Source organism: Sorex araneus, chromosome 4 (genome assembly GCF_027595985.1).
Source record: "Sorex araneus isolate mSorAra2 chromosome 4, mSorAra2.pri, whole genome shotgun sequence".
In the NCBI taxonomy this organism is placed as follows: domain Eukaryota; kingdom Metazoa; phylum Chordata; class Mammalia; order Eulipotyphla; family Soricidae; genus Sorex; species Sorex araneus.
Window position 1 is genome coordinate 48927700 of NC_073305.1, and position 14871 is coordinate 48942570.

Consider the following 14871-nt stretch of genomic DNA (forward strand, 5'->3'; position numbering starts at 1 on the left):
CTACTGGCAGGTCCACTGGTATAGAAAGGCTGAAAACCACTGGGCCATCACCTAGATGATAACTGCCGGCCATGGACAGGTATGCAGGACAGGTGCCAGTCCAGACGTGCAAAGGCCAGAGAACATCACTCTAGAGTGACCCTTTTATTTGACAGATGCTGCCATAGTGAAGGAGGAATCTGGAAGTGGGCTGGACAAACGGGAATCCCAGGTCCTTGACTACTGACCCTTAGACCTCTCACACAGACAAGAGATTGTACCTGAGAAGAATCCTCTCAGAAATCCTATGAGAAGGAAACAAACATACCACCCCAACTGACACCCAAGCACCGAGCCAGGAGTGCCCCTGAGCACTGTTGGGTTTGGCCTCTAAAAAAGGAAGCAAAGAAACTAAGATCTGGCCCAACTAACCTACAACATGGGACGTGTCCTACGGAGGGAATGATGACAAAGAGAAGTCAGTGGGAAGACCCAACATCTGGGCATCTCTGGCCCTCCCTGCTAGGCTGAGCTCAGAGGGACAGCGATGGATCACGGAACAACAGCTCCGGATCTAATCAGACCTGGGAAAGTCACCACATATAGCTCCTCTTAAACATTTGGTCTCTCATTTTTAAACCTGGCTCACAAAAATCCTTGAAGTTTTTGCGTAGGCCACAGGAAGGGTTGTCACATAATTATTTAGAATTCTAGTTGTCAGTGCCAGAGATATAATTTGGCAGTAGAGCTCTTCACTTGCATGTGTGAGACCCTGCATTTGATCCCCTGCCCCACAAGAAAATAAATACATTGAGTCGAATAAATGCAGAGACAGCACAAAGGGCTGAGTGTGTGCTTTACCTGCAGGAGCCCAGGTTTTAGCTCCAGCACTGCGCGGTTCCCCAAGTATTCCCACTGGGTATGGTCTCAAACAACATGAAATATCTAAGAACTTTAAGCTGTTTTCCTTGACTTTTAAAAATGGAAAACTGGGGCCGGAGCGATAGCACAGCGGGTAGGGCGCGTTTGCCTTGCACGCGGCCGACCCGGGTTCAATCCCCGGCATCCCATATGGTCCCCCAAGCACCGCCAGGAGTAATTCCTGAGTGCAAAGCCAGGAGTAACCCCTGAGCATCGCTGGGTGTGACCCAAAACAAATAAATAAATAAATAAATAAATAAATAAGGAAAACTTCTGTATACTACAAGATTCTCTAACTTTAGGTTTAATATTTTTTAGATTATTATTTTTCTAATTTTAGGTACCATGATAGGTTTAATTTTTAAAAATTAGCTCTTGTATTAGAAACTACATTTTTGTTAGAACTAGAGACATTAACTAGAAGTAAAAAATGATAAGATGGAAATGAAGCCAAAACTGCCAAAGCTGAAAATGAATTGATTCATGCCCTCTGAATTATGTGAAATTTCAATCTAAGTTTAAAATGGGCTTGGCAGAGTTTCCTCCTATTCTAAAAACAATTGATTGAAATCCAGGAAAAATAACACACATGCAAGCTGATTCCCACCACACCCTTACTGTTTTTTTCCCTCCTCCGTAAGACAATCAAAGATCAGTTTGATAATGGCTTGCCACAGAAGGCTAAAGAACTTCTTTACACACACACACACACACACACACACACACACACACACACACACACATAGAGAGAGAGAGAGAGAAAGGAAGAGAGAGAGGAGAGAAGTGAGAAAGAGAGAAGAGAGAGCGAGGAGGAGATAGGGGAAGGGAAAGAGAGAGAGAGAGGAGGGAGAAAGAAGGGGCTAGAAGGAGAGAGGGGAGAGAGAGAGAGAGAGAGAGACAGAGACAGAGACAGAGACAGAGACAGAGAGAGAGAGAGGTCCCTCCCAGCAATGCTGGGAGGAGGCAGGGGTGTCAGGGGCTGAATTCAGGGCCTCCCATGGCTCTACCACTTGATCTGCATCCCCCAAATCTCATCCTGGTCCCCCCAGGACTTCTCAATTTGACGATGAGGTAAATGTTGTCAGGGCAAAAAGCTGATAGACAGGGCAACAGGAAGAGAAGCAGGTCAAGAATATCTCTCTAGACTAGTACACATCCAAAAGAACAAAAGCAACCGCTGTTGGAGAGGATGTGGGGAGAAAGGGACCCTTCTACACTGCTGGTGGGAATGTCGACTGGTTCAGTCCTTCTGGAAAACAATATGGACGATTCTCAAAAAATTAGATATTGAGCTCCCATTTGACCCAGCAATACCACTGCTGGGAATATATCCCAGAAAGGCAAAAAAGTATAATCGAAACGACATCTGCACATGTATGTTCATCGCAGCGTTATTTACAATAGCCAGAATCTGGAAAAAACCCGAATGCCCTAGAACGGATGACTGGTTGAGGAAACTCTGGTACATCTATACAATGGAATACTATGCAGCTATTAGAAAAAAGGAGGTCATGAATTTTGTATTTAAGTGGATCAGCATGAAAAGTTTCATGCTAAGTGAAATGAGTCAGAAAGAGAGAGACAGACATAGAAAGATTGCACTCATCTATGGCATATAGAATAACAGAGTGGGAGACTAACACCCAAGAATTGTAGAAATAAGTACCAGGAGGTTGACTCCATGGCTTGGAGGCTGACCTCACATTCTGGGGAAAGGGCAACTCAGAGAAGGGATCACCAACTATAATGTAGTCGAAGGCCATGCGGGGGAAGGGAGTTGTGGGCTGAATGAGGGCTAGAGACTGAGCACAGTGGCCACTCAACACCTTTATTGCAAACCTCAACAGCTAATTAGAGAGAGAGAACAGAAGGGAATGCACTATTTGAGAATATGAACCCATTATTTTCATTCAATCTTTAATAAATAAGGAGAAAATCAAAAAAAAAAAAAAGAACATCTCTCTAGAGCTTTTGGTCTTGCCTACATGCACAAACACTGTACACACAATGTGCCGAGTAATAAGAACAAGAGAAGGGGCTGGAGCAATAGCACAGCGGGTAGGGCGTTTGCCTTGCACACGGCCAACCCGGGTTCGATTCCCAGCATCCCATATGGTCCCCTGAGCACCGCCAGGAGTAATTCCTGAGTGCAGAGCCAGGAGTAACCTCTGAGCATAGCCAAGTGTGACCCAAAAAGCCAAAAAAAAAAAAAAAAAAAAGAACAAGAGAAACATGCATTATACCAAGCTAAAAGCCATGAACCTGACCTGGGCCAGAGAGAAAATGTGCAGTCCCCAGTGGGGCAGCCACAGCACAAGAAGAGCAGTCAGGACGCTCCTGAGGATGACGGACAGGCTGTCGGCAACCACCTGCAAACACACGGCAAAGGGTCAAGCACCACTGAAGACTGAAGATGCACAGAATGACAAAACCTGGAAAAGGAGTCAGTATGGGGACGGCAGTGGGCCCAAGGATGGGTAGTCCTAGTAAAGTTCTCCTTGGGTGAGCCGGTCTGTGACCTTCTGAGTAGTACCAGACTGTCTATGCATGTTGGGGCGGGAGAGATGACGCATCAAGCTGGAGCAAGCCAGAGGCCAGGGCTGAGTCCTCAGCACTGCCTGACCCCTGAACACAAAAACTGACATCAGAGCACAGCACCGGAACAGAGCCTGAACAATGCCGCGTGTACTCCCCTCTTTTTATTTACTTATATTTTAATTTCTGGGTCACACCCGGCGATGCTCAGGGGTTACTCCTGGCTCTGCACTCAGGAATTACTCCTGGTGGTGCTTGGGGAACCATACAGGATGCTGGGGATTAAACCCGGGTCAGCCGTGTGCAAGGCAAATGCCCTACCCATTGTACTATTGTCCAACCCCGTGTCTCCCTTCTGGAAGAAACATTTATATAAGTCATATTAATTCTTTTATATGAACCAAAAATGTACTTTAGGGTGAGAGAGACAGTGGGTAAGGCACTTGCTTTGCACACAGCAGGCCTGGGATTAATCCTTGGCACTATATACGGTTCCCTGAGCTCTACCAGGAGTGACCCTTGAGCACAGAACTAGGAGAAATCCCTGAGCCCAATCATTTGTGGCCTAAAAACAGAACAAACAGGGGCCAGAGAGGTAGTACAGTGGGTAGGGCACCTGTCTTGCATGCAGTAGTCCTGACACTCCATATGATCCCTAAGCACCATAAGGAGTGATCCCTGAACACAAGCGAGTCACAAGCAAACCCTGAGCACCAATGGGTATGGCCCCCAAATCAATCAACCAACTAAACAAAAACCAAAAAGGAACCCCCCAAAAAAACCCTAGAATAAATAATATACATATATATTCAAAAGACAATTTGAATAGCAGCATACAGAATTTAAATGATGCCTCTGCTACTAGCAAGTTTTTTTCATTAAAAGTATATCAGAGGGGGGCTGGAGTGATAGCCCAGCGGATAGGCTGCACGCAGCCAACCTGGATTGGATTCCCAGCATCCCATATGGTCCCTCGAGCACCGCCAGGAGTAATTCCTGAGTGCATGAGCCAGGAGTAACCCCTGTGCATCACTGGGTGTGACCCAAAAAGAAAAAAAATAAAAGTATATCAGAGGGACTGGAGTGATAGCACAGCAGGTAGGGCATTTGCCTTGCACGTAGCGAACCTGGATTCAATTCCCAGCATCCCATATGGTCCCCTGAGTACCGCCAGGAGTGATTCCTGAGTGCAGAGCCAGGAGTAACCCCTGTACATCGCTGGGTGTGACCCAAAAAGAAAAAAAAAAGTATATCAGAGATAAACTGTAGTCTAGTGCATCTGACAAACTTGAGGTCAATTAATTAAACTAATCATGTTGCCCTTTCCCAATTTTTTTTTTTGTCTTTTTGGGTCACATCCAGTGATGCTCAGGGGTTACTCCTGGCTCTACACTCCGAAATTACTCCTGGTGGTGCTCAGGGATGCTGGGGATCGAACTGGGGCAGCTGCATGCAAGGCCTGCAATGCCCTACCCGCTGTGCTATCACTCCAGCCCCTCAGATATTTTTTTTAAAGTCTAAAAAAAATCATTCTTGCGTATAATTGCTTTTACTTTATCAAGAGGGTGCTGGACCAGAGCTGGCAGTGTTCAGGGCCAACTCCTGGCTAAGCTTGGGGTACTGGGCAATATCAGAGACTGAACAGGGGTTAACTGCATGCAAGGCGAGTGCCTTTAATCTCTGTATGATATTTCCACCTCCTAAAGCTCCAATAAGTGATCTCCTCTTCTGTTTATTATTTCTGGTTTTGGGGCCATACCAGATGACACTAAGGGCTTACTCCTGGATATTCCTGGCAGGTTTGGGGGACCACATGTGATGCCATGGATTGAATCTGGGCGGGCCACATGCAAAGCAAATGCCCTACCCACTGTACTGTTGCTCCAGCCCCTAAGTGATCTCTGTTTAAAAGACCGCTCTTTCCCTTCCTCTTGCCACTTCCAATTCCAGGACACATACTGACCTTGAGCTTGACAAACATATGTGCTTGGGCCAAGACCCAGAGGGGCTCTCCCAGAAGTTCCACCACCGCTGAAAGACCAAAGACCACCACTCCAGTTCCATAGTGGGGTACGGTATTCGGGTCAGGTACTTCAAGCAAATGTAGCCAGACCCAGCCCAGGAACAAGGACCAAAACACACCCAGAGGGACTCTAGAAGAGGGGGGAGAGAGAGAGAGAGAGAGAGAGAGAGAGAGAGAGAGAGAGAGAGAGAGAGAGAGAGATTTTAATATGCTGTATATTAAACAGTAACACGGAACAGAAAAGAAACAGTCGTAAAAAATAGCTACCACTTATTAAGGCACTTACGACATGCCAAGCACTATGATTCACCCCTTTATCTCAGTGATCCCTCCAACAATCCTCTGTCATTACCCTCACTTAATGATGAGGAAACTAAGGCTGACAGGCACTGGGTAATGTGGCCAAGATCATAAATATAAATGAACACATAATGAATACACTAATGAAACATAATGAAGGGCAGAAGCAGAATCCAATCCTGTTCCAACTCCAAAACCTACAATCGGCTCCACCGTGTTCCACTAATTTAATAAAAAACAATGCCCGGACCTGTTGTTTATACTAACAATGCTAACAGACAGCATACAGCTGGTTCTTGCACCCCCAATAACCTAACAGTTCAGCGCGCCCTTCACATGTAGGCTGCCATCGAACCTGAACCTGAAGGAAGCCAATCGTCATCCCGCTAGTAAAATGCATCCCAGCAGCTCCTTGGACAGTCACTTCCATGAGGCGAGGCAGTCATGCATGAGCAGGCGGGAAACCAGCTCGGCACAGCCCTCCCTGCAGGGAGCTGCTGCAGGAAAGTCATTACAATTAGAGCCGATGGACTTGGTCTTCAGGAATATTCTAAAAGGCTCAGAACTGGAATCAACACACTAAAATTGAGGAAATATATAATGAAACCCATAAAAGGCTTTCAAAAAATTACGAAGTACTAAGTGGTTGCTGAAAGCACAGAAAGTACTGCCGGAGAAAGGCGGAGATTAGGGATGAAAAAGGAGGCCCAGTCCCTGTGGAACGCGGCGGCGGCTCTCGGGGCAAAGAGGAAATGACCAGCAGAGAGGGTGGACCAAGGCCAGAGCAATCTCTGGTGCCCAGAACCCCCAGTTAGGGTCCTCCCCTCAGCTCCTGGTCACACAGGGCAAAAGGACCAGGCAGCTCCTCCACATTGGCTCGCTCTGCCCACCCCACACCAGGTGCCCAGATGCCTGCAGGAAAACTGAGGCTGGAGACAACTGGGCTCCAGGCAAGCGCCCCCTTTCCGTCGAAATGCTCACTACTCCAGCGGCATGAACGGATGCCCCCAGAAGCACTACTCACGTCAGCCACAGGAGGTTGAGGGTCCGCCTCCAGTCTCGCTGGGCGCCCCCACTCAGACACGCCCTCCGGAAGGCCTCTCGGGCCAGGAAGACAGTCGTCGAGTAAAGCAGCGTCAGCCTGCGGAAGGAAAGCGGAAATCAGTTCGGGCCCTAGGGCAGGGAGAACGTCTAAGATCTGCCTGGCAATAGGGAGAAGACACATCCTGGTCAAGACGGGCTCGTGCAGGGCTGCCCACCAGGCCAGTCCTCCTGAACAAGCAGTGTGAGGACACAAATGAGGGTCTCATGTGCCTACCAGGTTGGAAATGGACAGGGGGGCCCAAAAGGCACTGTGAGCTTTCTGGCTACGGCAGGGAAGTGGCTCTGACCATGTGGAGAAGAGGCCCAGCTATAACTCCATAGCTAGGAGATGTCTCTGTCACCCTGACACTGACGTCCCAGTAACCCTTGTGAGAAACGATGAAGGGCTACTGAGCAGAGGCGGTGCCAGGACTGTCAGAACAGACTGTCCGGTGGGCGGTTACCCCCGAGGCAGGGCAGCCTGGGCCAGTCAGCAGGCTCCTTCCCAGAGGGCCCGGCGGCGGCCCCACTGAGACCAGAGTGGAGAGCGTGGCACCAAGGGCTCCAAGGCTCTCCAGCAACCACCCTGGCTTGACAGTATTTCTGCCCAACACTGTGACGAGGAGACTGAAGCTTCCTTCAACAGGGAGCAGGAAGGCACAAAGAGTCAACGCAAGGCCCTGCCAGCCACGAAGAGGCCCAACGGGCTTTGGCATCTGAGGACCTGGCCTTCTATTCCGGGGGTGGGGAGGCAGGAGCGGGACACACCCATCAGTGCTTGGGGCTACTCCCCGCTGTGTTCAGGGGACCAACAGCAAGGACTCAGATCCAACCGGCACCTCCAGCACACACACATGCTCCAGGCCGTTACGCGAGCTCTCTGGCCTCTCTTCCTTTCTATCAAAATGGTCCTTCTAAAAGTACGGTCCATCCTCCAAAAGAAATTTGTGAAAACACACTTGTCTGGGCTCCTCCTCGGCCCCACCTAGTGCAAAGCTCCCCAAGGGATTCCTCTGTGCACCAGAGCATGCTCGGGGAGTCCAAGTACACATTCGGTTGAGTGTCAGACACGAAATGTTGGGTCTGGAGAGACAGTATGGGGGTAAGGCGCTTGCCTTGTACGTGGCCAACTCCAGACTGTTCCTGAGCACTGCATATGATCCCCTGAACACAACCAGGAGTGACTCCTGAGCACTGCAAGGGGACCCTAATCCCACCCTCCAACAATAACATAAAACATACATGAAATGTTATCTGGAACATACTGTCGTGTTTAGCAGGAACAAAGGCACACCTGAGAAGCTGAGCTATTCTGAGCACTAGCATCCCCTCCTGTACTTACTTGTGTGTCATTTGTGAGTGTGTGTGGGTGTCCCTGAACAGAGAGGGTGAGAGCAGAGAAACAAAACTGAGTCTAAAAAGACAAAGCCATCAGCTCTGTAAGCCTCCCTGGAGCTAGTGATAAGAATTCAAGCCCTCATCCCAGCTACCATTTTCCAATTATAAACTGCACCGAAGAGGGTAGGAAGGTGGCTGCTGCAGCCCTGTAATTACAGAGCCCATCCTCACGAACTGCAGATTTCTTGCTTCCGTTGCTGTCAGCAGGACAAGAACACGGGATTGTACCTGAGACAGGGTTTGCTAGAAATTACTCCCACTCCTCCCCCAGGTTCTAGGCGCAGGCACACCGGAACAGGCGGCAGAGAAATGTACATTCAGAGGCAGCTAATGGAAAACACTCCATGAGTCCATTAAAAGCATCCCTGCCCGCTCATCCCTGCCCAGCAGGCTCGCTCCTCCTCGGCCCACTGCTCAAACACTGCTTCTGGAAAATGCTTTGCAAATAGCAGGGTGCCACACAAGTTCAAAGTCTGAAGAAAGCCTGGAGATGTGAGCTGTGGACAATGGCAGAGTACATTCCTTCTTACCTCACGTTCACTATGCCAACAATTTCCTTTGACAGGAAGCGAAGTATAAACGCATTCAAGACAAAGGTAATCAATCGAAACAATACCTACAAAAAAAATAAAACACATCAGAATAAATTATGCTGGGAATGTTTACTCTGCTGAAATGAAAACTATGTGACTGCTCTTCTAATGAGTCGGAAAGATACACAGTTTTGTCAGGGAGACTCCAAAACACTCACCCTGGGTGAGAAAGAAGTACAGCAGGCAGGGTGCTTGTCTTGGCACGCAGTAGACCAGGGCTTGGTCCCAGGTACCCCATGGGGTCCCCTGATCCCTGCCAGGAGTGAAACCTGAGCACAGAGCCAGGTGGAAGCCCTGAGCACCACCAGGTGTGATCCAAAAGGACAAAACAAATAAATAAATGCTCAATCTGTCTGCATTTCTTTTACTTACTTTTTTTGTTTGGGGGCCACGCCCTGTGGGACTGGGGGAATCACGCCCTGTTGTGCTCAGGGTCATGCCATGCCAGGGTCACGACAGGGATGCCTGCACACAAAGCCTGTGCTCCGATCCTCTGAGTTCTCACTGGGCCTCTGGCTCCATTTCTTTTTAGTTTATTTTAAAGAGGGGTCACACCCAGTTCTGTGCCATGAGTGCTCCCAGCAGCGCTGGATGAACATGCAGTACCTGGGATCATACTGGGGATCAAAGGGGTCTCACGCTCGCACAGCTTGTGTACTTGTTCATTTGTCTCAGGGCCTCCCAAGCAGTGCTCAGCGAGTCCTGACTTAGTTTAGCAGTTCAATGTGAGGGCAGGGCTGTGGTGCTGCAGTCCAGGGGTCACAAACAACTCCGGCAGTGCTCAGGGGCTTGTCAGTTCACTGCAGTCTGGAAATCTCCAGTGAAAGGGATGGACAGGAAGGGAGAGTGTCCGTCCAGTGTCACTGAACAGCCAGGCCTGCACAGCCAAGATAGTACAATTGGAATCTTTATAGAGTCAAAGGTGACCTTTTAGGAGTCTGACAAAAGCTTTGTAGTTCTCCTTAGAAACAGATACATAAATATAAACACACACAAATTCTGTACTCAATTTTCAAGGTTTGAAGCCAGTTCAAGAAGTTCTTAATGGAAAAAGCCCTCAGTCTAATGAATCTCAGCTCACATTTAGCTCTCAGGCCATTCATCCCCGAACGTTAATAAGCCTAATTTCCTTCTTTGTCAAATAAAGCAATCTTTCTTATAGAGCTGATTGAAAGGATCAAATGAGACCAAAAGGCAAAAGTACTTTTGAAAAATGATTACAAATAAAAGGCATTAATGTTTTTACTGTTTGGCTGCAAGTTAAGACAGAGAATGAATGTTCAAATTCTTGCAGAATACAACAAAATTGCAAAACTACCTCAAGTGTCTACATTATTATTTGAGAAGTCATACAGAACTAAATTAAAATTCTCAAAACCCAAAAGGCTATGGCTATTTTTTTTAAATATACATACATTTACATTGACTTCAAAGTCACCTAAGTTGTCCAAGAAATAAGGTCTCAGGTTCATTCCTCAGGCTTATCCAGTCTCCTGATTGGTATAAATAAAAGTTTCAGGGGCTGGAGTGATAGCAACAGCGGGTAGGGCGTTTGCCTTGCACTCGGCCAAACTGAGTTCGATTCCCAGCATCGTATATGGTCCCCTGAACACCGCCAGGGGCGATTCCTGAGTGCAAAGCCAGGAGTAACCCTTGTGCACTGCCAGGTATGACCCAAAAAGTAAAAATAAATAAATAAAATAAAATAAAATAAAAGTTTCAGCTAATGAGGTTCAGAGGCTACTGATTCTATTCAGACTATCACAATAAAGCGAGTTAGCTTTTTTCATCCTGCATATAAAGTTAATCAAACTTGAAAAAAAGCTAACTCCCTTTATTTGGACTGGAGCAATAGCACAGCGGGTAGGGCATTTGCCTTGCACGCAGCCGACCCGGGTTTGATTCCTTCATCCCTCTCGGAGAGCCTGGCAAGCTACCAAGAGTATCCCGTCTGCACAGCAGAGCCTGGCAAGCTACCTGTGGCATATTCAATATGCCAGAAACTGTAACAAGTCTCACAATGGAGACGTTACTGATGCCCACTCGGACAAATCAATAAACAATGGGACAACAGTGCTACAGTGCATATAAAGTTAGGATTTTACCATTCTATCAATATGCAACAGCACATCTAAAAAGCAATGTGCAGAGCTGGAGATATAATAGAGAAGGTAAGATGTTTGTCTTGCACATGGCTGAGCCAGATTTGATCCCTGACATTTCATATGGTCCTCCCAGCACCACCAGGAGTGATTTCCGAATGCAGAGCCAAAAGTAGCCCCTGAGCTTCTCCAGGTATTGTCCAAAAACAAAACAAAAAACAATGTGTGTACCATATTAAAAGACATTTTATTGCTAAAATATTCTAACCATTATTGATCCCTGAAGATAGTAATCTTTTAGTTGGGAGGTTACAATAGCAACATCAAATATCATTTTAACTGTGATGTAACAAAGTAATAATCACAGATAAGCATTAACAGGCATAACAATGAAAAAGTTTCAAATATAAAAATTATCAAACTGCTGCACAGAAATACGGAACATGTGCCTTATAAAAATGGCACTGAGGGGGGGGGCTGGAGTGATAGCACAGCGGGTAGGGCATTTGCCTTGCACTCGGCTGACCCGGGTTCGATTCCCAGCATCCCATATGGTCCCCCGAGCACTGCCAGGAGTGATTCCTGAGTGCATGAGCCAGGAGTAACCCCTGTGCATCGCCGGGTGTGACCCAAAAAAAAAAATGGCACTGAGGGGGGCTGGAGCCATAGGATAGAGGGAGGGTGCCTGCCTTGCATATGGCCACCCCAGGTTCAATCCCTGGCACCACATATGATCCCCAGAGCACCACCAGGACTGATCCCTGAGCACAGAGCCAGGAGTAAGTCCTGAGCACTGACAGATGTGGCCCCGAAATCAAAAACTGAATTTAGGTGAGAGCAATACTACAGTGGGTAAGGTGCTTGCCTTGCAGGGGGCTGATCGGGCTCAACCCCTGGCACACCATATGGTCCCCCGAGCCTGCCAGGAGTGATCCCTGAGCACAGAGCTAAGCTAAGATTAAGTCCTGAGCACCACAAGATGTGGCATTCCCCCCCAAAAAAAAGTACACTAAAAATTTTAAACATAAAAAAATTAAAATGATAGACTTGCTTGATGTAGTGTTGCAATGTAACCAGCATTTCATCTATGCTTCCTAACACCCGAGATTGAGGTTGCATTATGTTCTTATCTAAGAAGAGGAAACCGGGTTGGAGAAATAGCACGGATGGCAGGTGTTTGTCTTGCATGTGGCCAACCCAGGTTCAACCCCGGCATCCCATAAAGCTGTCTCCTGGGCCCTGTCAGGAGTGACCCCTGAGCACAAAGCCAGGAGTAAGCCGTGAGCACCACCTGGGTGTGGTGGCTCAAAATAACAAAAAAGATGAGAAAACCAAAATTCCTCACTCTCAGAAGTGACTTTCCTAAGAATAGGTGCTGGCAAGTGACAAGATCCAAATTTGAGCCCATCTGTGGGATTCTTTCTCCTAACTTCCAGCTGAAGTGGAATCACCTTTTAAAATAAGGGGGGAGATTCAGCACTTTTGTAAAGAAGGGTTGAATGACTCCAGTGAGCCACAGCTTAAAATGACCTAGTTTAGAATTAAAGAGCCTTGAGATCCCCTTTGGGCCATCTGAGAGATGTGAAAGTTAAGAGGCAAAAAGTTATGTGTCTTAGCAAGAAGTTATTGTCTCCAAGGACACAGAGCTAGAAGGAAGATGCAGCCAGCACTAAGAGTCAGGTACAGTGTTAAATGCAGTTTGCTGAATGATCCCAATATAACCTCATAGTTATCGTATGAGCCAGGTACTATTATCTATCACCACCCACAATTTCCTAATGAAGAGCTGAGCTTAGTAGGATGGCACCTTTCCTAGAACACCAGTATCGAATCCAGAACTGCTGGTTCTAAAAGGCTGAAGAGACAGTACAGTGCCTATGGGATTTGCCTTGCACGCAGCCGGCAAGGGTTCAATTCTGGCACCCGGTATGGTCCTGTGAGCCCCTCAGGAGTGATTCCTGAGCTCAGAGTCAAGGGCAATCCCTGAGCACTACCGATGTGGCCCCCAAACAAAATAAACAGAACTGCTGGCTCTAGGCTATGGTATATTGTCTCAAACGCAAAACACTGAGGTTCTGAGGCAGGCCACGGAAATTAACACAACCTTAAAAAAAAAAAAATCAGATTCGGCCCAGAGGAATAGCACAGCAGCGAGTAGGATGCTTGCCTTGCAATCCAGTCGAGCTGGGTTCGATCCCCGGCACCGCTAGGGATGATCCCCGGAGTGCAGAGCCAGGGTTAACCCCTGCGTACGGCCAGGTGTGGCCCCCACGCCCCCGCCCCCCACTCCCAAATAGCACCAGAGCTATCCCTGACGATCCTAACTGCCGGACGGGGCGAGGCGGTGCACAGAAGGAAAGTGGGGGAGCTCGCAGTCTCCCCAGCCAGGGCCACAGGCAAGTCTCCAACCCGGCACCGGTGCTGCCCACTCGGCCGCCGCGGCTGCCACTCGCTTCCCTCAGCCTCAGGGTCCACCCGCGCCAGAGCTGGGTCTTCTCTGGGGGGGATGGGGGCGCCGCTTCCCCGCGAATCCCGCCCAACACGGACGGGCTGGGGCCGGCCGGCCGAGTACCTGCAGGAGCAGCCCCGAGGAGGCCAGCCGGGCCGCCTGGCCCAGCACCTCCTGGCCCCGCATCGCCTCGGCGCCTGCGCTCCGTCACCAGGAAACGCGGCCGCGCGCCGGGGCCGTCGTCGCGAGAAGATTGCGTCACGGGGTGCTCGCGCGCCGATTGGTGCGCTCGGACGGCGGGGGCGGGGCTGAGGCGTCCTCTGACCTTTAAAGTTCGCCGGCCGGGGCTGCGAGCTGGGCGCTAGCTCTGGCCTTTGTTCTCGTACCTTCTTAGCTTTCTGTTCGCTCCTTCCGGTCCGAGGAAGTTAAACGGGACGGAGATGCTATAAAAGCAACTTTCCTCAGAGGCGCCCCGTCCCGTAGCCGAGAAACACTCCTGTGCCCCCAGGGGAACGGACCACCCGCCCACCTCGCTAGGAACATTCTCGCCCCCTTCAGCTCTCGCTTGCGAGGCCGCAGCTACAGTAGCTCTTCCCGGGAGTTAGGCTGGACCTGGACGTCCCCATTTCACCCCAGAAAAACCTTGTGAACCCGGGGTGCAATGCGGCATTTTCACCCGTGTGGTTTCTGTATAATCCTAAAGCTCGGAGAACCCGGCCCTGTTGAAATGAGACTTGGGGGTGCGAAGGGACTTACTCAGACCTGTCCAATTTATCGCGGGGCGGAGTGACCTCAGGATTCTGTCCTCAGCTTGCTACTTGTTGTTTGCATGTTAATGATTATGCGGACAGAGTGGCAGAAGGGTGGGAAGGCTCTGCTGGGAAAGCACCCCACCTGTCACTCATTAGCTGATCTGTCCTCTTACCCCACCCGCAGCTGGAGGAAGCCCTGATTTCCCTCACTATATTCAAGGCATTCTGTGATTTGACTCCAACCTCACCCACCTTGCACATACTCCTTTCACCCTTTCTAACACGGGGCTCTAGCCCTTCAGAGCTCTTAACATTCCTCAAGCAAAACATTCCATGGGGCTCTTGACCTTGCCACACTTTCCCCATGTGCCCTCTCTGGGCCCGAGAAACGGTGTAGGTGCCTGTCCTGCATGTGGCAGAGCCAGTCCCATCTACATGGTCCCCTCAGCACCTCAGATAGTGACTTCCCAGTGGGAAATTTCCCCTCACTCCCAACACTTCCAGGTGTGACCCAATCCCTCACCTCAAAAAAACAAACCCACAAGTTGCTTTCCTGAATAGTCAAGGGTGACTACCTTTTAGACCCCAGTGTTCTACCACTGAGCACCACCAGAGTCTCCTCTAAAAACAAAATATTTGCATTCTCCAAAGTCATCATTGAAGCCTTATTCATCAATGTGACGTTGTTTGGGAGGCAGAGCCTGAGAGGTCATTAGATTCCGAGTGGGGAGTTTCA

At 48.9% G+C, this 14871-nt stretch overlaps 1 protein-coding gene across 1 annotated transcript in view; it reads right to left on the reverse strand.

Annotated features, from left to right (window-relative positions):
• The window catches only part of RFT1 (RFT1 homolog), a 41111-nt gene extending 27490 nt beyond the window's left edge, over window positions 1-13621 (reverse strand). Inside the window, exons 1-5 of the mRNA XM_004615096.2 lie at window positions 13507-13621; window positions 8770-8855; window positions 6783-6899; window positions 5399-5588; window positions 3168-3269 (exon numbers count right to left, since the gene is read on the reverse strand). Of these exons, the coding sequence (XP_004615153.2) occupies window positions 3168-3269; window positions 5399-5588; window positions 6783-6899; window positions 8770-8855; window positions 13507-13569 (558 nt within the window). The 5' untranslated portion in view covers window positions 13570-13621. The remainder of the gene's footprint in view (window positions 1-3167; window positions 3270-5398; window positions 5589-6782; window positions 6900-8769; window positions 8856-13506) is intronic.
• Window positions 13622-14871: the final 1250 nt, after the last annotated feature.